The 24,510-nt window shown below is 39.7% G+C and overlaps 1 protein-coding gene across 1 annotated transcript in view; it reads right to left on the reverse strand.

Annotated features, from left to right (window-relative positions):
* Positions 1-3,662: 3,662 nt before the first annotated feature.
* The window catches only part of PLXNB2 (plexin B2), an 80,536-nt gene continuing 59,688 nt past the window's right edge, over positions 3,663-24,510 (reverse strand). Inside the window, exons 26-35 of the mRNA XM_009818002.2 lie at positions 22,254-22,410; positions 21,161-21,261; positions 20,177-20,261; positions 14,457-14,611; positions 12,645-12,805; positions 11,906-12,053; positions 11,341-11,405; positions 10,532-10,607; positions 8,448-8,522; positions 3,663-5,552 (exon numbers count right to left, since the gene is read on the reverse strand). Of these exons, the coding sequence (XP_009816304.2) occupies positions 5,448-5,552; positions 8,448-8,522; positions 10,532-10,607; positions 11,341-11,405; positions 11,906-12,053; positions 12,645-12,805; positions 14,457-14,611; positions 20,177-20,261; positions 21,161-21,261; positions 22,254-22,410 (1,128 nt within the window). The 3' untranslated portion in view covers positions 3,663-5,447. The remainder of the gene's footprint in view (positions 5,553-8,447; positions 8,523-10,531; positions 10,608-11,340; positions 11,406-11,905; positions 12,054-12,644; positions 12,806-14,456; positions 14,612-20,176; positions 20,262-21,160; positions 21,262-22,253; positions 22,411-24,510) is intronic.

The following is a 24,510-nucleotide window of genomic DNA, read 5'->3' on the forward strand; positions in this document are numbered from 1 at the left end:
TGTGGTCCAGCAAGTGCCACGGAAACACAAGGTGAAAACCCACCTGAAGAAGGATCGCATGAAGGAGGACAAGGAAACCAGCCAGACCCACAATAATAAAATTCCACATAATATTCTGGAGGCAGTTTTACAATTGTGAGCATTACCACGGACCCAGATGCAGCTGCAGGAAACATGGATTTTGGTTTGTTTTATATCCTATGGATTGGCATCCAGGCTCTGCAACTAGCAAGTATGATCTCTTACTGAATAGGAGCATAGCCACAGGAGAGGAAAGATTAAGGGTATCAAAGGAATTCATTTTTCATTTCACTCCTTTCTTATTACAGTAGATTAAAAGAAAAAAAAGCGAGTTTTGTTCAACATTCAATTTTGAGGAAAATTAAATAAGCCAAAAACATTGTTCAGAATTAGAGCGCTGCATAAAGGATTTCAAAAACACAGTGTGTGGTTCATGGTGGGATTTTTATTTCCTTTTAAGACGAGCCATATACAGCTCTACGAGAGCTATTGTCCTCTGTCCCACTGAAGAAATAGTTTCTTTCTGAAGTGTTCAATCTGTTAAGACACATAGGTGCTTTAGAAGCTTAAAAGAAGAAGGAAAGCACTCAAACTCTCTTCTGGTTCAAATGGCAATTATCTGAAAAGCAGCAAAGAAACAGGAATACATGGGTAAATGAAATAATAGCTTTTGATTGCCTGGCTATGAATGATAGTAGGATTTGTCCTCTTCAGGAAGGACATGCAGCAGCAAGCAGTATGCACTGGCAGGACAAAAGTCAGCCCTGAATGACTGGTACAATGGCAGTGATCTTACATAGCACGGATGGTTATTACAAGCCTGCATAGGAGAAGCCACTTTCTTCTCTAATGAATGGAGAAATGCTCCTTGCCACTGAGCCATAAGGGGATATGATTTGAAGAAAACAAAACCCTTAAAACTTCCTGATAACTGTGGGTCTGGAAAGTCTCTTTTCCTTGTCTTCTGCAGGGATTGTCAAACACCAAGACTGCCACCATCAGTTTTAGGCCCCATCAAGACAAAGGCTAACAAAAGAGGAAGGCTGAAAGACCAACTCTAGTTTACAATTCTACCTTTCAAATTCATCATTCATCAACTGAAGGAGGGTTTCTCAAAATAAGAAAGACAGAAACACAGACTAGGAAAGCACAGAGCCTGAGAAAACAGAATTACCTATCATTTTAGCTTGTGTGCTGCAGTCATTCATTCTCCAGGGAATCCCATGCTCCAGGCAGATCTGCAAAGCAGAGCTCTAAGAAGAGAGGAGCTTGTGTAATGGAAAACCTGGAAAGCTTCAGGCACTGAGCTTGACTGCTTTGAGCTGGGAATGAGGGATAAAAGCAAGTCAAAAGGACCACAGTGCTGAGATTTCCAGTGCAACAACTCTAGTGACTCAAAGCACCAAATTTCAACCCCTCTGAGTGTGAAGCAGAATAGCACAGGACTCGAGCCAGCGGTTGGTAAAAAAATGGCAACTTCTGAAGTTGGCTGTCTCACTGCTCTGACAGGTTACCTCTAGACAGAGGAAGAAAAAAAACCCCAAACAACTTCCCCCATAAGCTTTTTCTAAGAGAAGACAACAGACTTAGAAGAAGTCTTAAGAGAAGGCAATCTTTGCTCAAGATCAAATTCTTTAGAGAGGAAGTCCTCAGAGAACTGTTACACCATGTGCTTAGCTGCAAATGGGAAATCTGACTAAAACCTTAATTTGTCAGGGTAAATTGAAATGTTGCAGCCATAGGAGGCATGTGAAAGGGGGGTTTCCTGATCACATTCAGAGATTTTTTTAGGCCATGCAGGTGCATACTGCCAGGGCATACTATGGTTGAAAATGGTTGTGTTACTAACAAGGCTTGAGAACATGGAACAGTAAAGGACTGGCCACAAAATCTCATCAGTGCTAGTAAGTCCAGGACAGCTGAATTTCAAGCTCAGACCCATTTCAAGTCTTTATGCAGCTGGCTAAAAATCCTCCCATATTACGACAGTTTGGGAATTTGTGCATTTATGAATTCCAGTTTGAGTTTCTGAATTCTCTGTATGTTTTTGTTTATAGCGATGGCTCTGTTGGTCATCAAAAGGCTGCCAGAAAGGCCGGCTTTAAAGAGAGCGTGTAAACACAGCTCAGACTGAGTAGGCTGAGAAATACATGTCCAACACAGCAGCCTGCAGAAGGGGGAGGCTCAAGTATGGCTTAACACTGATCTGAGAAACCATCTTGAGGAAGCACTATGCCTCACATACGCAAGCCAGCCGAGGTCCCCTCTGCCCATAACCACTTGCTTATAAATCTATAGCATATAGAGAGTGGCAAAAAGATCTACTAAGGTGTCAGAGGGAAACCTGGCACTAAGGAAAAGAGAGTGAATTCCTGACCAAAGACAAAAAGCCAAACTCCTGTTCAGCTGGCTGAGTTACTCCGTATTAGGCAAGCAGGGGCAGGGACCTTGTCCCATCACCTGAGATCTCTACTTGCTTGTTTCCTGGTGAGGAGACACGCAAAGAGAGGCTGAAATCAGCAATGGGATTCAGACCTGCTGGTGGTGGTCGACAGCCTGCACCCACCTCTGAACTATGGCTGGGAGATGTCCAAGCAAGGGAGTTTTGTTCACAGCTGCCGCTATGGAGTAGGGTGGCTCCTATTATGCAGAGAGAAGGTTCTTGTGCTCAAAGAAGTGCCCCTTAGAGGGGTTGCAGAAGGGATGAAAAGGAGCGAGACCTCCAGTGAGCTTTTTTCTTTTATCTTGCAGATGAACCAGATGGCAGGAGCAGCAGAAACCAAAGGAGGAGCATGAAGCCTTTGAGAATCAGATTGCTAAAACGTAGGGAAAACCGAAGCCAAAACCTAGGCCTGGACAAAACAGAGCACCGGAGTGGAAAAACAAGCACTGGAGGAGCTTAGCCAATAGGGGAAAGAATAAAATAAACCAGCTCAGTTCTTCAATTCAAATTGCAACTCTGTGCTTTCAGGAGAGGAGACTTAGAGAAACCGAAGAACTGGCATTAAGTCTCCTTTGTAGCTGCAGCTGCTCACGGTTATCTGCCTCTGTGTTCCCTGGCAGATGGCACTGCAGCGCCGAAAGCCTGCAAATTTCCCAGGATGTAAAAAAAGGGCACCAAAGAGTGACCAACAGACCCATCACAAACTCACACACGCCGGCAGACACACACGCTTGCCTAACAGGTGAGAAAGATCCTGCTCCAGCATTGCCACAGCCCACGGCAGCTTACAATTGCCTGCAGCTGCTCTGCATAAAGTCACTGATGGTGGGAGACATGTTCCCCCTGAAAGCCCTACTTGAGCAAGCAGGGCTTTCTGATCTCTCTGGAGAGATGCTGCTGAGCCTATATTTTAACTGGCTTTCAGGTCCCAAGATGGATTTTCATCAGGCAAGAAGACCTCACTATGGGTTGTTGTACTACATCCCCTCTTCTCAGGAGTAGTCTCACTTTTCAGAGCAAATGCTCAAAAAGGGCATGATGTCAGGCATACCATCTGCAGGATGTGCTGTGCTCCTCCATTACCAACCGCAGACTGTCGGACGCTGCTGCTCTATCACCCCTGGAGGAAGCATTACAAACCCCTTTCAACACCCACCCAGCAATTTCAGTAAAGATCCCGTGACACTTGGTGGAAAAAAACAACATTGTATTTGATTTACAATTAACAGGATTTACAAATAATGACAAAGAAACAGATTAGCCATGAAATTAGGATGCCTTTGTTGATGAAGGAGTAGCTGGCAAAGCACCTTTAAGTAGAAGTCATGTACCTCAGTCCTAAACAGTGTAAAATAACTTACAGCCCAGGCAGATTCAGGAATGATTATACACAAATGCAAGAAGTCGAATACAAAACAAACCAAAAAAACCCCTCCCAGCCTATTGTGCAGGAAACCAGTTCTGGTGAGGCTTTTTATTTTGGGGAACTGAAGGAAAGGCCCACTGACAAATACTAGGAAATTTTCAAAAAGGGGAGAAAAAAAATATCAACAAACGGTAACAGTCACTGTATGACAACCTACCGGGCAGGAAGAGCGGGCAGCAGACACTGCATTAGGTTGCTGAGAACCAGCAGAGTCCGGGCGCTTGGCAGGACAATGAACGAAGGAGTACAGATGGCAGCGCTTCATTAAAATGCTACTTTACTGCCAAAAACTCGCAAGACAAAGCGGAATAAAGTTTTCTGATGTGCAATACAGCAATTTAAGAAGACGTACCTAACTTTTTGATTTGTATGGAGCTTACCTATATTGTAAACACACACTTTCTGACAAGTTATTTCAATTGTCTTTGCTATGGGTCATGGTGTGTATTCAATCAAATGCAGCATTCCAAGGCTCAAAACTGACTGAGTGGTTTTCAACAGATGGGTATATGATTTTTCCAATATGATAGTAGTATCTTACATCACAAATACAATAAAAACAAGTGATGGTATCCCTAGGACAGTTCCAAGATTCAAAAAAACAATCATCAGAACCATTCTAAAATAAGATATTATACATAATCAAATCATGTTAAACAGCACACTCTCGGCAAGCAGCTAATTACAAGCATTCTGCTGGTCATGTTTTTCACACAAAAGTCATTCAATAGCACATAAATATTTCTTTTTCTGATCTGCTTCTTTTTACAAAACCATTCATCAGATTCACAGAATTAGTACAAGTAAGGCACATTAGCATATATCATAAAACTCACAATAATAACAAACAGTTGTAAAGTTTTAAGGACAAATTCCTTCTTTGCAGTGATTTCTGAACTGAATGAGACTTTATCAGGTAGAACCCTCCTACATTGACATTACTCTTACTTCCGTTGCAGCCAGCTGTGGTGGGTACTGTGCATCACCATGGACATAAAGAATTAAATTAAGAACCGTGTGTGGTAGCAAATCCCATTCTCAGATCTTGCAGAGAAATCAGACACGTTGTTCGGGATGTTCCTTATGAGCACAGACACAAGTTTTAGAGCTATATGGAAGTCAATTTCCAGTTATATCAAAATAAAAGGGGATATTGCGTGTGTCTCTGAGCATGTTATTGTTTTCCTAGTACAAATATTGCTTAATGTAGAAAGGATGCTATAGTATTGAATTTACTTGCATAATGAATCCTAAATGCTGATGTTTCAGATTCTACTAAATTAAACGAACTATAGGTTTTCCTTCTTCCACCCCCCACCCTGCCCCCAACCAAAGGACTCTCTTTCCCACAGAAGATTCATTTACACACAACACAGCTTTTAATTAGAAGCATAATTTACAGTAAAAATTTTTTACATTACACCTCTGCTATCAAAAAAACACGAAATCTTTCATTTAAAGTTGTAATTACACATTAAAAAATAGAACACTATTTCCTTAACAGGAAGAATGAATTTGAACATCTTCAGATCAGATTTCTTTATTGCGGCTTTTGAGTCAAAGGTCAGTCACTTTATTCTCTAACGCAGCTGCTATTTGCTGCAAACGGAAGGCAAGCTGCATTTTTTGTGCAGCTGGATCCTCTTCAAGTGCATTTATAATCTGGAAGACATAAACACAGAATGTTTAGAATCATTTAACTTAAAATATACGACATAATTCCTGGACCAAGTGTTTGATACTACTTTGGTTGTAAAGAGTCTTTTTGCATTCACTCTGTACCAAAGATAAAGTCCATCTAGTAGCCCCCAAAGTCAATCAAAATTATCATCTCCATTACTTTATCTAAGTTGCTGTAATGTTTCCCATTATGCTGGGATCCAAGCAAATTAATAGGTAGTATTTTATCTTGTGAAATACTACATTCCAAGATGGAGCAGGCAGGGGGAAAAACATCTTTATAGATATTTAAGAAACAGTGCTTTTACTTACAGCGCACTCTACAAGGGTTATTTACCAGCAGTAATTAAGCCCCATCCCCACGAGCTTTGGTTATGAGAAGCTCCTGGGTGGTCCACGCACAGGCATTAGGTAGGGCAACGCAAGGTCTCTTGTGTCTATAGGCAATACAATGAAGAAAACAGTCTGGCCACAGCGTCAGGGAACTGCCGGCAGCTCCCCTTTGGCTCTTGCCAAGAAATGTCGAGACTGGCCCAGCACCACGTAGCTCAGGAAGTAAAGAGCTCGTCAGAGGAGCCCCTCAGCATCCTGCATGCAGCCTCTGCTGTACAGAATATATATATATAGGAAGGTAAGACTCTAAGACTCAAGGGATTTGAAAACGAGAGCTAGAAAAGGTCAACTGTTATGAGAAGGCTTTTCTCCAAATAGAGTTTTTTAGGGCTTCTCAAGATCAAATTTCAAAGGTTTCGACAGGTTTTCATTTCCACCATCCTTTAGGGAAACTTTTCCACCAACTATTAGATTTCTCCATTAGAAGAATGTGTTACACGGCAAAACCATTCCTTTTCTAGAACTGGCTTTATTAATAAAAGTCAGACACTGTAATCAAGCAGAAACCTTTAGCTCTGTTTAAATACTGTATAAACTTGCAAGTACAAGAACTGGAGAAACAGAGTTTGCCTGTCACTACCTGTGGTTCTTGCTACTTCTTGCAGATCATTGACAATGGAGATTAATGCAGTCAGTATCAATCTAGGCAATAATTTCACTTTGAAGGGCTGGTATAGCATCTGAGTTTCAAACACTGGAGTGAATTTGTTTAGAAATAATTTTTTTAATGGATTTGTTTTTAAAGCGTGAAAACATTTTTACAAGACAGAGTTAATAAACACTTATTACAGTATTTAAATTGGGCCTAATTTAATTTGATATTGTTCCCTTAATTTAAACAATTACATCTAGCTGTAACTCCTCAAATCTAGACTAAATAATTCATTATTATCTCTGCTGGTGAATATATCCTTCATATAAATGTGGACAATTAGAATGTACCCACTTAGTCATTGTCAAGCCCTGCAGAGATGCAGAAGGTACAGCGCATGCTGGGAACCACTGCGTCAGTAATAAAGACAAGGGCAGCTGCAAAATGTTCCAATTTATGCAAATTAAAACATTTTCATGGAAAATAAATAAGCTCGATTAATTTTACTGAATGGTTCTTGACAGATTATCTCCATAACTCTGAATTAGCAGCCTTTTCATCAGATGCACCTTGTTATACAGTGATGGACATGAAAGAAAGAGCTGCAGCTACCCACTGGGGTTTGCTGGCCTGCCACTGATGAAGTCCCACAGACTGGTGACTCCACCTGCGCCTGCCACCAAACGTGAAACCACGAGTGGAAGCAGGGACACAGGGGTGTGGAAGAATCAGGGCTTTACAGTTCATCTGTCATTCAGGGTGTCTGAGTGTTTCTGCAAGAGGTCAGGCCATGGACACATTTGGGAAGGCACTGAAGGCCAGCTTGGTTAGCGCTGGGGATGAGGGGTGAGGAAACCAATGCCATCGGGTTGGCCTGCATTCTTCTGGCCGCTTCCCCTACTGACCCTCCTTGCAAGACTTCTCAGGGTGATTTCATTTTCCCTGCTTACATCTGTTTAAAAGCTGTGACAGGCTGGCTGCTCCTGTATAAAGCAACTGCAGTGAAGCTGAGGATGACGCTCACTGCCTTTAGTGCTAAATATAAGTGAAAACACAAACTGTGCTGAGGTGCAAGACAAACCGAAGAGAGCTCACATGTGCTGTACTCCTTTTTGATTCAGCATTTGTTCTTACTTGCTTTGATTTAATTCTGAGAGTTTTCTGGAGGCATTCATTTCCATGGAAACCTTTGAATAAAAGTTTCCTTCTCTCTTTTTGTTTTCAGATTAAGTTTGGAGAGCCATACCCATAGCCCAGCTACACTGGGATATTCTTTGTCCCCCTTTCCACAGGGCGTGAAAAACCTAAGAAACGTTTTGGACTGAGTCTGTGAGCCTCCTTTTGAATCAGGCTATATTCAACAGTTACTCTACTTTGGTTTACCTTGGGCAGGCACTTCATTTGGCATGGCAAAACAGGGACAGTAGCATGCATGGAAATTTTAAGTGCATCTTAACTAACAAAAAAGGCATGGTCCCTTTCCTACAAGCAAAAAGATTTTAATGGATTGTTCCTAATAAAAAAACCACTGGCTTGAAACCTGATATAGCTCTGACAACTACATTTTGCTTGGTGACATTCCTAATTCTTAGCAATTAGGACGGTAGAGCTGAAGAGAAATGATTTTAAAATCTATTTCTCTTTCAGATCTTGTTAAACTATCACTACCAAAACCACATAGTCCATAATGAAAGTGTTCATTTATAACAACACACCCTTGACCAATGTAATTGCCAAACAAGGTGTACAACTGCAAAGTTAGAGCCTTCTGTTCAGCATTGCTTTTACCTGATTATCCAGGGAATTCCAGAAGTTGTTTCTTTAGACTGATGTTAGCCTTTATAACTTTTTACCATTGATATTAAAAAATGAAAACAAAAGCCGCAACTTACCTCATCATAGTATTTGTTAGTATACTGGTAGAGTTGGTGTAGAGCCACAAGCGTATTTAAGGAATCGGTATGTGCCTGTTAAACAACATAAGCGGGCAGCAAACTTGTCAAAACATGATCACAGACAGCTGAAAGTTATGCACATGCACAACTGTTGGACACAATATACAAGATTTCCAAATGCAAGCTCTGCATCCTGTAACTTTTGTTATATGACAGTTGGGGCAGAAAAAAGGGGTGAGAAAACATTTGTTTGGTGATTTTTAGATCAAGACTTTCCTGCTGGTGTTTTTCCAGCCTGCCCACAACTCTAACACTGGAGGTGGAAAATATTTTGAACTCTGAACGTCAATCCACAGACTACAGCTCAAACATCTGTTAACAACTTGGGTATGTATAACTAAATGTATAAACTCAGTACAATCTACGTATTGTTGAGATATTAAGCATTGGTTCTGTCACTGTCATGGCTATTTGAAATCCTTTCTCTGTCTCTTTTTAACTCTTTGAAATTATTCACACCTCACTACAGCAAAGTTTTAACTCATCAAGATCACGAGCATGTGTACGTTTGGAAAAAGCCATCTGAATCATGAAGATGGAAAGGGGAGAGACAGAGGCAGAAAGAAAAAGGACTTCAAATGAAGCAGGAAATAACCCTTCCGTTACCTCTTCCTCCCTCCCCCCCAACATTTAACTTATTTAGTGAATGTGCTCTACCTGTCTGAACAGATGTTTTTCATTCAAATGTATAGGATTCAAGTCTCTAGCTATGCCTTTAGTCTTTCAAGTTAGTTAGTTAAGAAAATGAAGAATTGCAAAATATTGCTACTGGCATAAATGATTACCCAAGGCATAAAGCAGCAGAGAAACGTTCATCTTTCCTTGCTCTGTAAAAGTCACTTCTAGAGCTAGTCAAAATTTGCAATGTTCGATCATTCCTTCCATATTCATTTTTATCATGATTTATAAAGTAAATAGAAAGGATCAACATATTCTGCTGATGTTAAAACATCCTGTTGAATTTACTTTTAATCACCAAATGTTTTAACTTTATATACATCTCAATTTGTATAATAAATAAAGTGAACTGGAAAATGAAATGTCACTGCAGATGAGTTTCGTAGTGAATGACTGAAAATAGAAATGCTTTCATGAGGATGTTGATCTGCAAAATGTTACGTCCTAAGGGCACTGAAATAAACAAACCTCAAAAAATTCCCCAAACATCCTCCTTACGCTAGAACTCTTCAACTAAATTAAGCAAATGAGCAAACCAGCCAGTAAGTACCCTGTCTCTTTGCTCAAGCTAAACAACATCTTTTAAGACTGGTGAGGGCCACTCCTGGTTCTCCAAGTTAAATTGAGTGCTTTGAAGGCACAAGCCTGCTCTAGCTAAGCTGAGCTGTAGAGCGGACAGGCTCTTTTAAGACTGAAGCAGGTTTTGTAGTGTCTTTGCTCCACCAGTCTCCAAACAGAGTCCCCAGCTAGCAACCACCCCCCTCTGCTCTTCTCCATGAGAGGTAACCCCCAATAACCTGTAATGCAAAAAGAAAAAGTGCCACTGAGCGAGCACACGTTGAGCTTCTCACAGGTAGTATAAAGCGGAAGTATTGCCCTCGTATACACAGCTCTAAAATAGGCTATACTTAATGTACGTGCCTCCACTTTCATTTCTGGAATCTAATTTTTGCTGTGGTAGCACTCTGAATTCAGTCATTACTTCTTATCAGCATGATCAATGATAAAAATCCTCTATATGCTGTGGAGTGAACACACAATTCAAGAGTGCTATCCTTTTTCCACAGTGGATGTAAAAAAATCTGAACACTTTGCTCTGGCACCTACATTACTCAGATAGATTAGTGATGATAACCGTTCTTGGTTCCATTCAATCATCGACATTTCAAAGGGCTAAAAGGCAGGACTACACTAAACAGGAGTATGTCAGAGATTTATGAAATAACTCATTTGATGTTTGCACATACAAAAACCCCACTTGTTGAGTTAGAAAGAGAAGACAAAGAAAAACAGTGCTATACTTGGCTCCAATTTCAGGACAAAAAAATGGAATTTATTCTTACCCTAGAAATCTCTGCTAGATGGGTATTCATGTCTTGGTCACTAACTGGCACCATCTGACGAATACCTTTGTAGTAACTGCAACAGATGAAAACAGACTTTCAATTAGGTGAAATACACTGTGGTTTTCTGGTAATTCTGTCTTTCAATTTTGCAATTATTTTAAACATACTTCCTAATAATGCAGGAGGTGCTCTACCACAACAGACCAATGATTCCTTTAGTAATTCTGCCTTCCGACAGTCATTATTAGTACCTTCACAACAGAGGCAAATGGTACCTGATGGTACAGGGCCATACCACAGGAAAGAAATCTATTTATAATTGCAGCCGATGATTATTTTAGGTCTTCAAACTTTTGAAGTCATCAGCTAGCAAGAGTTTTGTCCTGCAGCAGATTTTCTATGGTATTCACAGAATTGCCAATTAGTAAATGAATAAAGTCAGAGATGGAATAGAAAAAAATGTGTTTGTGAAAATGTTTTCAGGATTTGATCTCTACTGAGTTACGGAAGTGCAGCGCTGGTTAGACATATCATATGGGTAAAAACAACCACCGCAGAAAACAGCATCGTATTTTCTCCTGAATAAATCTATCCATCTGTCTGCACAGACACGAACACACACGGGGACATAACGGCACTCCTTTTCAACCCCGCCAATGCCACCACCAAGGAAATGTTTTAACATTCAGGTATAAAACTTTTAACATTTGACAGTTGACTTTGACTACCTCAGCATTCGCTTTTCCTCTTACACAGGCTTAAAGCCCTAACAACTCCGAATAAGCATGAAAGGAGTTTATACTTACTCTTCCACCATTTTCTTATAGTTAGAGATTTCTTTCGCGTAAAGTAATTTATTACTCGGAGAATCCTGAAAAATTTATAATAGAGAGAAACTTGGTTGATTTATGAACATCTCTAGGAAGCAAAAGAAAGTAAAGAACTTAAGATCAAGCTTTTATATTCATATGCACTTGAGCTCTACAGATACTAACATTTGGATGCTTATTAACATTGGTGAGATTATTTGCCCTAAAAGGATGAAGTTTACACACAGCATTACTGTTGAATTTTACAAATATATTAATGCAAGAAGATACTAAATTATTGGTGGACATGAAATAATCAGTTCTTAAACCCGCTTTTTATAAAAGCGGTTGCTATTTTCTCCTTTTTAGAAATATCAATTGGCAGACACAGTAACACTGACATGTTCACCAACCTGTTAAGTGGTGAAATGCTAACTTCATTATAAAACTAAAAAGAAACTATCAAGGCTGTATCTACTCAGAGAATGGGTATTGTCTATGAGGATGCCCTTTGTCTTGTCAGGCGTGAGCGTAGTCAGGATGTAGAATGCAAATCACTTACTCTGCTTAATTTGTGCTCTGTTCTTGTGCAAGCATCCATGAAAGTCTGTGCAATGACTGACAAGGAAGCATCCACTACTTCGTGAACATGAACATCAAAGATGAAATGGGGATTTTTCAGTATGTTTACCCAGAATCTAAGAGGCAGGCTGCAAAGCAAGGAAAAAGATAAATAATACTTTTTACACAATAAATGTTCTACAACAAGAAAATCACATGAAATTAAGTACGGGTTTTGCATTTTGATCTCCTCAGAACAGTGAAGCTTAATTTTATATTTCAACATTTACACAAGCTATCTGTTGTCTGGTTTCCATGTCTGAAAACCAAGCCTTTTTATCTCTCACAGAAAAACTCATATGAGGAGAGTCTCAAGTGCCCCAAAATAGCAAGAGAACGTATCTGCGTGGTTAGAGAAACTACCTGAGTAGTGTTTTATTAGATTTTGTGCTGTGACAGATGAAACTAGTCCCATTTGCCTCTTGCTTTCCTCTTCTCTGAGGAAAGACAAAAAGTGGCAAATCTGCCAATGACAACCCCATAGGTAGGCTGGTTTCATTTTTGCAGCTTCTAGGCTTACAAGGAATCCTTCTGATCATATAAACGTATTATCTCAATTAAAATGATTCTGAGAATTATAAATGAAATGTACTTTGATTTGTGGTAAGAGTGCCAGCACATATCTGGGAATTACACTCTCATTTCTCTGCAATACAAATATTACTCAGTTCATACCACACCTGTTTGTTTTCCAGATGTGAATGGTATCTTCATCCTTGATGTCATGTTTTTCTGCTTGCTCATCAAGAAAGTCAAAGAAGTATTTCACAGCTGGTGGCACCACATGGTTCGAGTTGAGCACGCTATGAAAGAAGTTATCTACAAACTGCTGAAGTGTCCCCTAAAAGCAAAATTTAAAAAAATCTATTACATTTGTGTTACAGGCTGAACTCGGTACCATCCTAGAATCTTTTATTCCTATTGACACTAACAGCCCATAATCCAGTAGCAGTCACTGATGGCCTTCATCCTGAGTGCTAAAGGTACCAGGTGACAAAAACCAAGCAACTTCTTAGTGCAGTGACCTTGCAAACTGCCAACACAGTAAAGACCTTTTGGAGAACAATTTTGTGTTCTAGTCTGAAAGGTTGCAACTTTACCAACTATTCTATGGTTTGTACAGAAAGTGTGCTTTCTGCTTGACAGAAGCAGCAGAAACTGGTTGCTAAGTATACAATACATTTACACTTCAGGGTCATTGTGCACATAAAATAATTGTTAGCCATTTTTTAATGGTTTTGCAGCTTCCCACCTCCAGTTTCTCTGACTCCAGAGCACCATGCAATTTTTAGAAAGAGACTGAGAGGAAAAAGTACCAGTGAGCATTTGACTTCTTATTTAAGGGCAAGCACTTGGGTCTTGTCATCAGACACCCAGTCTGGCCCAGCTCCATGAGCTCCACCGAGCCCAAGGAGTGAAGTGTCCCAGGAGGGCTGTGTGCTTGGTTGGATTCCTGCATCTGCCTGGACTTTAGAGACTGTGACCTCAGAGACTGTCCCCTTGTTTTAGAGATGACCCCACTGAGGCCACATGCAGTTCGGACCTACGGACACATTTGAAGAGTTGCATCCTCTCTCTCACTGCCACTCCAGCTGCTAGCCTCTGAACAGGGCAGGGACCGAGACGGAAAGGAGCCCTAAGCCACTCTGCTGTCAGCAAGGACACATCGACAGTCCGTGGGTTGTAGGGGTAGCTGTGGTCCCAGCCGTAACACCTCACCAGCTCTGTTCGAGTTAGTAGAGCTCCAGACTGGTAATAATCTATAAACTGGCTATTGGGAATAGAAAAGCGGTGACTGCAAAGGAGTTATTAACAGAGGAGAGGAATGTAAGCATCTTGGTGGTCTCTGTCCTGAATCTATGTCATCTATCCTCAGACTTGCCTTCACATCCACTTTCACATGTGGACAAACAGCCTTAACTGGAGCCAGACCACCCTCATTTACACGAGGAGCCTGACTTTAGGGTCATTAAACCCATTATTCTAAATTCCTTCTGCAAGGAGGAATGCTTTGCAAAATTATTTTGCTTGTGATCCATTCTGCAGTATAAGCACTAAAAATACTCTAAAAGGACTATGATTATTTAAAAACTTTTTTATTTTTCTAGGTTATACTGCAGCATTGGTCACACAGAAGAAGAGGGAAATATAAGGCTCTGTAGCAGTTTTTAAAGCATTTGGTTCAAAAGAAAACCCAACAAAATATTATCCAAACAGGTGGCACAGAGAATATCCATCTTTATCTTGCAAGAAAAATCCTTATTTAACAAACATATAATCATGATTCTCAGCTTTGATCAGGAGTTATACTTTCTTTCCCAGTCATGTTCCTCAGGGCATATTAATCACTTGAAGCCCTGAAACCACCTTGATGTACATGACACATATTCAAAATTGTAGCCAAATGCATGACTAATAGTTGCATAATTTTTTTCAGTTGTACCTCAAAATCTATAGAAATAAGGTGTAACCATGGCACATCTGAGCCCTACCTTCACAGAAAGAAGTCTGGTCAGGTAGATTTCTGTAATAGCTTTGGTCCTCTCTTTTTCCTTCACACTGCCCCGCTTCGATTTACCTTCATCTATTTCATCTACTGGCCGGACTAGATGCCAAACCTTATTTTCATCTTCCAGGAGTGCATGCCCTAGAAACAGTAATCGCAATAATTACAAAAAATGCCCCACACCCAAAACAGCAACATGAACATAATCATATACATAAGTACATGCAAGATCTTTGTTCCCTAGCCTTAACATACCTGTCCTCTTGCCAAGAGGATCTAGATTGCTCTGTTCCTGTCCAACACATACAACTCAAATACTAGATGTTCAATAATACAGAAGCTGAAAAAGCTTGCTTTTGTCAAGAGCAAAGGGAGAGGAAGGAATAATACAATAAGGAAACTCCTGTTCGGTCACATAAGCACAGTATGTGTATTTTTTGAGGTCCACACACTGAAGTACTCTACCCTTTGTGAATTCTTGGAGACATGATCAAGTTACAGAAACTCAGTTAGGTCTGGCCCAACAGCCACCACAGAAAGAGCAATCGTAGCCTACTCCAGGTACAAGGCAAGATATTGTTGTAGCAGCTCTGGTGAATTTGGCAGGGGAAATTTAATAATTTATGATCTCAACCTTTTCTCTAGGTATCACCATTACAACTTACATTTTTATCCTAACTGCTGAGTTCAACCTGCCTTTATCAGCATTTGACTAGCACCACTTGACTTTGTAGCTGAAAGGAGGAAAAATGCATCCCTTTGCTGGGAGGACGTGAACTCCAGCAGAGGTAATGACTGCAGCAAATTCATAATCCAGTAAAATAAGATTTTTTAAAATTTGTTTGTCACTATTAACAGCTTAAACCAGAGAAAGAGACTCACATCAAGTCTATTACCATATAGCAGGAACAGGAGTAAGCACCTGGATGCTAATGACAGCTCATCTGATTACAGTGCCTCGCTATGCTATCTGTGGCTTGGTCACGCATCTGGTCCCTGAGCTTAGTTCAATGATCATACAATGGAATAAAGGCAGTCTTGCATTTCAGCACCAACATGAATGCTCAGACAAACTCTATGCTTGAGAATCTTTTGTTACAAACAGTTATAAAAAAGATGATACAATTGTTTTAACTTGCAATTAATATCCCTTGAAAAAAGAGTCTGTGTCACAAACTTAAGTTTCAAATCTCCTGGTTTTCTTGCTCTTCCTTTAATTTCTGAATTTTTATATCTACTTGGCATAGTCTCTAAAATCAATGGTGCTTTTCCAGTGGAAGTTACTGACTCAGTGCATTTAAAATCGTTGATGTCTTAAAAATGTGAAAGTTATTTTTCCCATAAAAATTGTGATTCAGCCCTATTGCACAAATGATTTTGCAATTACTGCTAAGTTTTATGCTTTAATATATGTATCTAATGTAACTGAATCCAAGTAACAGCAGAAAATATCAGTTTCGAATTGCATGAATTTTGTCCTTTCAAATTTTTGGCCATAGTAGTTTATTAATTAAGTTCCTCGACAGCTAAATTAAATTTACCGGCTTGCATGTACATTCAATATTTTACATCACAGGGGAAAATAACATTTATGTGTAATCTGGCCAAGTCAACACTTCTGCTTGAATCTGCTTTATATATCCTCATGAAAAGCATTAGCTATGCAGTCTTCTGGGGCCTTTACTTCTTTTTAACCAGGTAGGGGAAAAAAAAATCCCACATTAAATCATGTTGTCCTTTGAGAGTCCTTAATTTGACTTGGAAGTTCATGTCAATGAAGCAAGCAAGAAATAAAAGCTATCACTTTATTTTGAGGCAGCTGCGATTTCACAATCGATACCATTCGTAGCAATCATCTGCCAGTACAGTAAGTACCGCCGCTGGGCCTGAAGTCTGGAATTTCTTTTGCAATGCCTGTTATTTACTTTTGTAAATTAAGAGATCAAATCATGCAGTTAGAGCAGAAAACTATTTTCCAGCCTTATGTCAGTCGCTTGGTACACTTCTGCTTCCTCCTTGGATTCAAAGGTATTTATCCTCTCTTTGCCCTCCTGATGGTCTATGGCCCAGTTTAACTTTGGAGAGAAAAGAAAAACCAAAGGGGTTTCCACTGAGATTACTGGCCTTTATGTGCAGCTTAATTTGGCCCATGTTTGTTTAGCACCAACAGAATTAGCTACTAGTGAAATAGTAGTTATTTCATAGGAAAGTAGGGATTAAGAGACTACAGCTCAACCAGATGAACTTCTGCAACACAAAGATCCCACTTCATTGCTAAAAATAGCAGGAAGAAAGAGGAAGAGAAATTCGGAACATGGGGCGACAAAACATTTCAGCAGTATGGTTGCTATGAGAAAATAACATTTCTGTGAGATAGTGTTTTCCCCAATGGAAAAGTAGGAGGTGAAGAAAAGACAAGACAGGGGAAAACACCTCCTTTTTTATTGCGGTAGCCACATTATGTGTCAAGCTGTAAGTGGGAAGAAGACTGTACCCACTGGGTCAAATGCTTCCCCCCGAACTCTTTGTCTTGCCCCTCGGGCAAATAATACTGGGGCAGGGTGTGTGTATTAATGCCAAATATTGACTGTGCTGACTATAGTGGTATGAACCATTATGTAAACATGATGGAGGCAAGTGAGATGGTGACAGGCCATGCAGCCCCTTTCCCCTTGCGTGGCCCACAGCAAATTAGCTTCCTTCGTCTCCTCCCACCATGTGAATACACCGCTCCATGAAGGTGAAGGAAGGGCTGCCCTACACGGATCTGCTAATCAGTATTTCTGATCTGCAACCCTCCGTCTATTTTTATTCAGAATTAAAAAAGGGGGAAAAAAAAAAAACCCAGAGAAAAAACCCAGAAAAATAGAGCGTGTTGTTTTGGCTTATAGTTCAGTACAGAAATACTAGCATGAAATCATTGAAACCATTCTCCATCTTGATACAAATTAGTAATTGCATTTATTATCTCCAGAAGCAAAAGATGCTGCATTTAATTTGTCACAACCTCCAGCTTCTAGTGTCTTCCTGTTAGAAGCTCTGAATCAAAAGCAGCATGGAAGCAATGCCAGGTTTTAGAGCAACATCTCTGAACATGGTTTTACATTTTCGTTCTGTGCAAAGCCTAGTACTTTGGCAGACAGTCAATGGCTTCAGCTGACACTTCTCAATGCAAAAGGTGCAAGTTAATGAGAGACTCTGAATAAAAGGAAAACCACTTCGTCACAAGCGTCATTCATAGAGCTGGGATAGGATTTCTATTTATTCCAACCCTGTAAATCCCTGTGTCATATAAATGTGTATGTGTGGGAGGGGAAGCCTCTGATCCTCTCCCTTTTATACATGTAGCGTCTCACAAATCACTGTCACTGCAGGTTCTCGCTTTGCACTACCTTTGTAACATTTCATAGCTTTCCAAAAGAACAAGTTGGGACCAGATAGCTCTGAGGACCATTCGGCACTAAAGAAAATGGGCTAGCCTGGCATGAAACACTGTCTTCCCAAATTTGTACATGACCATGGCGCAAGACAGAGTGCGGAGAAGAAACATGGTGGAAGTTGTCTTCACTCCATACTTTGGGATCTGAATTGTCTCTGACGATTTTTCTCTCCTGTACAAGAGCCCTCGTGTGACACCACTGTCCCTGGAAGCCTGCTTTGCCTTTACGATTTAGTACGCCACACATATAACTAAGGAGTTCATCTTGGAGTACAGATCATGTATATTTGAAGAGCTTCATCATACTTAATCATAGCTAAAGATATAATTGTAGAGAAGGAAGAAAGAAAAAAAAAACCAACAACAAAAAAAGAAAACCATATGGTCTGGTCTTCTGCTGCCTGCCACAAGGGTAGCAAGGTGGGGAGGATGAAGATTGGGAGCCTGGAACAGGAGACTGAACAGAACTCTGTGTTAAGAAAGCAAAGCAAGCTAAGGACACCACCAGGCTCCATTCATGGTCCACTCCGCTTCTTCAGAGTGGAGGCGACTACTGCCTCAGCAGTTATCTCAGCAATCAGTGCAACCAAACTGAACGGGGATTAGGAATCAGCTCCTCACCTGGCTGCACCTCACTGCCTTCTACATTAAACAGGATGGCTTTTTAAGTTAACATGCTGGGCTGGCACCTGCTGTGACATAGTAGTCAGCACTTGGCCAACTATGGCAGGCACTTTCAGTAAAGGGGTTAGAGGATAGCAGCAGAGGTGTAGCCACGACCATTAGAAGACCCTTCAAGGATGCTGGAAAAAGTCTCAACAGAAAGCATCCAGGAGGACAGAGTAAAAAGTAAACAGCAAGTAATTCTGCCTGTCCTAATTTCCTGGCCAACACTCAACACAAATGAAATGGAAGTCTGCACATTTTTGTTAAATAGCGATATATGTCAGAGCTATCAGCTGAGACCCATCTTCTTGAAAAATGTACATTTCTGGCATATTATTTCCAATCTGTTTGACTCCCCAGCCCTTAAAACCTATTAAACCTAAGATCAGTAAATCTGTTTAAAGGAATGAAACTATTACGTGAAGCAATGGCTTTTGCAATCAGTGCTAGACAGAAAACCATATCAAATGAGTTCATAGAAGGAAGAATGATCTCAACAATTATCGTTCCATAAATCTACCTTCTACCTCATGTAAAATAACTGAATATAAGGATAAAAAAAAGAGAACCTGAACGTCTGAAATGCAAAGGAAACACATGTGACAAAGAACATGAATTTACAAGTAAATATTTCCATAAAAATCTGAGTGCATTTTAGGCTGTAATGGATATTGTGTCTCGAGAGGTTTTGAAACAAAGGAAATTGGTCTAGACAGAATACTAACATGTAGAAGTAAAAGCTTTAAAAGATGGGTTGCAAGCTAACAGGTTGTCTTTTGTGTTGAGAAGTCCAGCATACTGTAGCAGACAGCAATATAAGAATTACACAACAGCTGCTTTAGTGATGTGAAAGAGAGGAATCATTATAAGGAAATTCCTGACACTAACTTACAGTAGATTGCAAACCTCCAAAAGAACAAAGGAATTGTAGACAACGCTTCCTCTAAAGAGGTAACATGTATGGAATGAACAAAGTCAACCAACAAACCCTGAAAAAAACAAGCTAGTGAAACATCACTCAAAGGGAGGGAGACACAAAATATAAATGTACAGAGATGAGTTTTCAAGGCAACATAGTTGTAAGAAATGCAATAAGAAAAATTAGATCAGATCCATTATGTCACAGAGAGGGGAAGCTGGTCTCTACTGCAGTTCCTCTAGAACACTGCATTCAATTCTCAGTCTAATAAGAAGTGGAAGAAATTTGGAGAGGCAAGTAAGAAGAGGAAGAAGGAAGGAGAAAAAGAGATAAAGCTTTGGGAAGATGAAACATATGGTCTGACTACAGATGTAGTGGGATTAAGAAACAAAATACGTAAGGAAATGTTTGCTAAGAGTGCTTTCTATTAGGCTGGGGCATGGACTCACAGCAGTTACAGTTAAAGCCCCATTATTTAAGGCTTTTATAATGACGACAAAGAAAACCATTGCAAGTGTGCAGTGGGTAACACACAACAAATAAGCCCTATATAGTCTGGTGGGGAATATCTAGCTCCACAGACATGCTCAATAAACAAGATCAAGACAGCAGTGTCACTCTTCTCTGTGTGGGTTTTGACTTCTAGTCATTTTGGGAGGTAGTAAAGCCACAAGATACTTACTTTCCCCTGGGACATCTTGCTGATTATCCTCTGGCTGCTGGGAAATTCCCATTTTTGATAAGATGAGCGTGGCACCATCTCGGACCTTTGAAAATACAAACACAGGGATGTTATTCGAAAGAAGTATGCACCACTGAACCTCTTTCTTAACACCTAAACTGCGGTTTCTGTAATCTTTTGCAGGGCATCTAGACCTATGATTAATTCTGCCCTTCAAAGGCTTCTTGGGCAACTGGCTCTGCAATTCAGAACAGACTCCCTCCCCCTCTTTTAATAAGAGATCCCATCAACACCTCCTCTGAGATTACTGAAAATGCTAAAAGCATCTCCAAGACTTCAGTGCTTCCTCAATCTGGTGTGGGCGCCCTTTGCACAAAAATGGGGTTTATCATGAAGAATCGAACCTGCCTGTTTTCTGAGGGAAAACTAACTAACTTCGATCTTTCCTAACCAGGATATCTGTTGTTAGAAAGTAATAAACAGCATACAAAGGAAAGATAAGTGGATTGCAAGTGCTTGGTGGAGTGCACAGTATGAAACGTAAACTAGACAGTACAAAAATGTCAACATCTGCTCTCCTGACTGGGCGTTGAACAAACCAGGCCAGCCCAAAATCTATTTAGCAGCAGAGCAAGGACAAAGATAATTCTCAGGGGTAGGAAGTAGTAGAGAAAAGAAGAGATGAATATGAGACCTAGCAAAAGGAGCTTTTGAATGTTCAAAGGGGAATTTGGATTTGGACACTGCAAAGATGAGGAAACCTAAGTGCTGGCATTTAGGTGATGTGTTTTTGGTAAGATGTTTAGGCAATATGTCTAGATCTAGCCTTTCACGCTCCCAAGCTTTTACCGCCTAGACACAAAACTAGCTTGTTTTTTTTTTCTTTATGTGGCACAGAAGTTTCTCTAAAAACAAATAAAGATTTTATTTATTACTAGAGAACAGTTAACAGATGCGAACTAGTGCTCTGAAACACCTCCTTACATTATAATGCATTAGTGTGTTGATACGTTTCCATCTGCCATCTCTTTGGGATGTTAAATCCAAGTCTGAGAGGATCTGTGCTGTAGAACCTGGACGCCACTCTAAGGGATAATTAAAATGAGAAAAAACAGTTTTTAATCATGTGCAAAAGTAACTACTCCGAGAATGTTTCAGTTTAGAGACCTACTGATGCATTGTGGAACATGAAAAGAAGTAATTTGGCACATGCCACGATGTGTGTTTTTTATTGCTTAATAGTTTGGCCTTTATTATAGGAGTTTGCATGAACTAACCATGTACATGACTTCTGATTATTTTCCACAGAAAGTTAAATTCCTTTGCATAGAATACTACAAATATATATAATAAGAATTGCTACCAGTACAAAATAGAGGAGTAGGACTTTGTATGGAATAGAAAAGGCAGTTTTAGGTAATTTACTAGGATTTTCTGAAGAGCAAGAATTGCATCCTCTACTTTAAGATTAAGGCAGTAATGAAGATATTGCAAAACTATTAGTTGGAGCGTTTATTATGAGATTATTAGTCCTTTTAAGTTACATAATTTTTTTTTTCTCAGGAAGAGAACAGCAATTTTGAAAGCCTTCAAGGAGGACGATTTTCAGAGGCTGCGTGGCTCATCTCCTAAAGGTGCAGCTCCTGTAAGTTATAATTCTTTTGAATAACCATCATAAAGGCAAGTCAAAATCAGTACCGGTTTCTGAAATTGCATCATTACTTCTCCATCAGTTAATTGTCCATGCTGTCATTATCACATTAATTAGTGCCTGAGATACTGACTCTGTCAGACATGAATACATTTGTGCTAACAGTCATTAACAGGCTCTTTGCACATTAATGACAGTACACCAAAACTTTAAGAGTCAGGAAAAAGAACTCTGTAAGAAAGCATTAATTTTTAATGCATATTATGATTGCTGCAAAATGCTGTATTTTTGCATGCAGCTGAACATGAATAATTTTTTTTTTTTTAAAAAAAGCAATAAATTGCTTTTATAGACATTTTTGGGGGAAATACAAAATCACACAATATGTTTCACCTGCTCAGTATATTATCAAAAGTAGCTACCTACCAAGAACTACACTCTCAGCTTTTGGCCACTGAGAACACGGCAGATTTCGATAGACTTGGTCTATTATCTTTTCCTTTACTTGTGATATAGTATCACAGTTCAGCACTTTCACAGGTATGGAATCAGTTCCTCCATCTTGTACATATACATTAACTGTCTGTAAAAAAAAGAACGTACATGGTTATTAAGACAAATCAGTGCTGAATTACCGCTGAATCTGTTTTTCTGGGTGATTTAAATGCAAAGAATATCTAAAATTCACTGTGCAATGATTATTGCACAGCAGCACATATTTGCAATGGGAGTATGGATTATTTGTGGGATCCTTTACTGTTGTGCAGCCAACCAGCTATCGTAAATTCCCGCTAATTCCTCCCACTATGACAAAACAGAAAAGATACAGAATAGATTTACTCATGTCTAATATGCTACTATAATTGAGTCTCAGGAATTTATTAAAGAAGGACGCACAAAAACAAAGTAGCTAGACCACTGACTAGTTACATGCTTCTCATATAGCCCGATAACCTGGAACATAGAAAAACACAAGTAAAGCAGAGCCCAAACTTAATGAGTTCCCAATAACTATTTGAGCCACACTTTGCTGAACTCCTAGAATATTGTGCTTTTGCCATCCTTTATGCTGTCTTCATGGTTGTGGTTTTACTTCTCAAGTCGAGCAGACTAGGTCTGTACATATGGTGATTTAACATGGCTCAGCTATTGGGCAATGACTTGTTCAGCACCCATGACTCTACCTCCTGTGACCACATATTCATTAGATATATATAAATACACGCACACACACACATATATATGTATATATAAAAACCATTTATATAATTTTTGGTGTTCAAAGACTTCATTTACTGCTTACTGTTGTCACAGTAACTCTAATAGCTCCAGGAAATATACCTAAGTAGTTTACGCCAGTTCTCAAATATTACTGTTTTCTGATAGTATTGACATGGTTGTGGTTAATATTAAAGAGAATTTCTTGAAAGCCTGTAATTTGCTAAATCTAGAGTGATTTTTTTTAAAGTAGCGTCACTATATAAGTGTCAGTTTTAATACAGACAAAAGCAGATGAGAAAACGATGGCCAGGAAACCTCCCCAGAAGGAAAAAAACCACCAAAACCAAATAGATGTTATGAAAAGCCTCGTTCTTTCACTAGCTGAATCAGTACAACAGGTCAGAGCCCTCGTGGACCTTTTGCCAGTCAGGTAGCTTTGGAGGCCAGGCACATCTGAAGCATCGCAGCTCTCAGATACATACAGTCCTGGCAACCATAGTGCCTGAATTTATCATCTCAAACCTCAGAAATAAACTTGCATGGCTGGTATTTTTAAACAGTGAAGAAAAGCTACGCCATACGGCAGTCAAATTAAACATGATTGCACTGTCCCTTGACAGAACTCTCAAACTAATCACGAGATTTCACCTTCCTTTTGCTATTAGCTCTATGGTAATTAGACATGATTTTGCTGCTGGTTCAGTATGCAGCATGTCAGTGTAACCAGCGATGCAAAACAGGTTCATCTTTTAAATAAGAACAATTAGAGAGCAGACAACTGCTCTACACCGTACTTTCCCACCGTGCCTCACTTTCATGCAGAAGTGAACTAATTAACTCATGCTTTAACCTACCCTGGTGCACAAAGGCTCCCTAACTGTTCACCATTACCACAACAATGTCATCATCATGCCAAGGATCCCAATAATTTATAGTAATAGTAACCCCCTTCATAATCTTTCATCATACATGTATATACACATGTATCTCATAATCTTCCATGCACGCACAGACATAAAATCTTTGTTTGATGGGAAATCTGTAAATCTGGACCAAATACTGGTACTGTACAATGTTATAATGTTTAATATCTAGCTAGTATGCTTGTTGTGCCCACATCTGATTGCATACACAAATTTTCTGCTTTCACACTGCATTCAGTTAGCTTAATTGCATGCATTGGCTTTTTTGTGAAAAGAAACAGACTGAATAAAGAGTTATTGCCATTAAGTCTTACATGATGTTCACTGCAAGTAAATTTTGTTCTCCATACACAAGAGAAAATATAACCAGCATTGCCAGTCAGCATGGTTTCTATGAGTGGCACTTTCAGCTCAGATATGAAGATGACAACTCAACTAATCCCCAAAATATCAATTGAACTTAAAATATTTCTTCTTGCCCAGCACACCCTTTTTCTCCAGCCAGTCTAGGTCACAGTCTAGTGATTCTGTGAGTGAAA

This window comes from Gavia stellata, chromosome 4 (genome assembly GCF_030936135.1).
Source record: "Gavia stellata isolate bGavSte3 chromosome 4, bGavSte3.hap2, whole genome shotgun sequence".
Classification (NCBI taxonomy): Eukaryota; Metazoa; Chordata; class Aves; order Gaviiformes; family Gaviidae; genus Gavia; species Gavia stellata.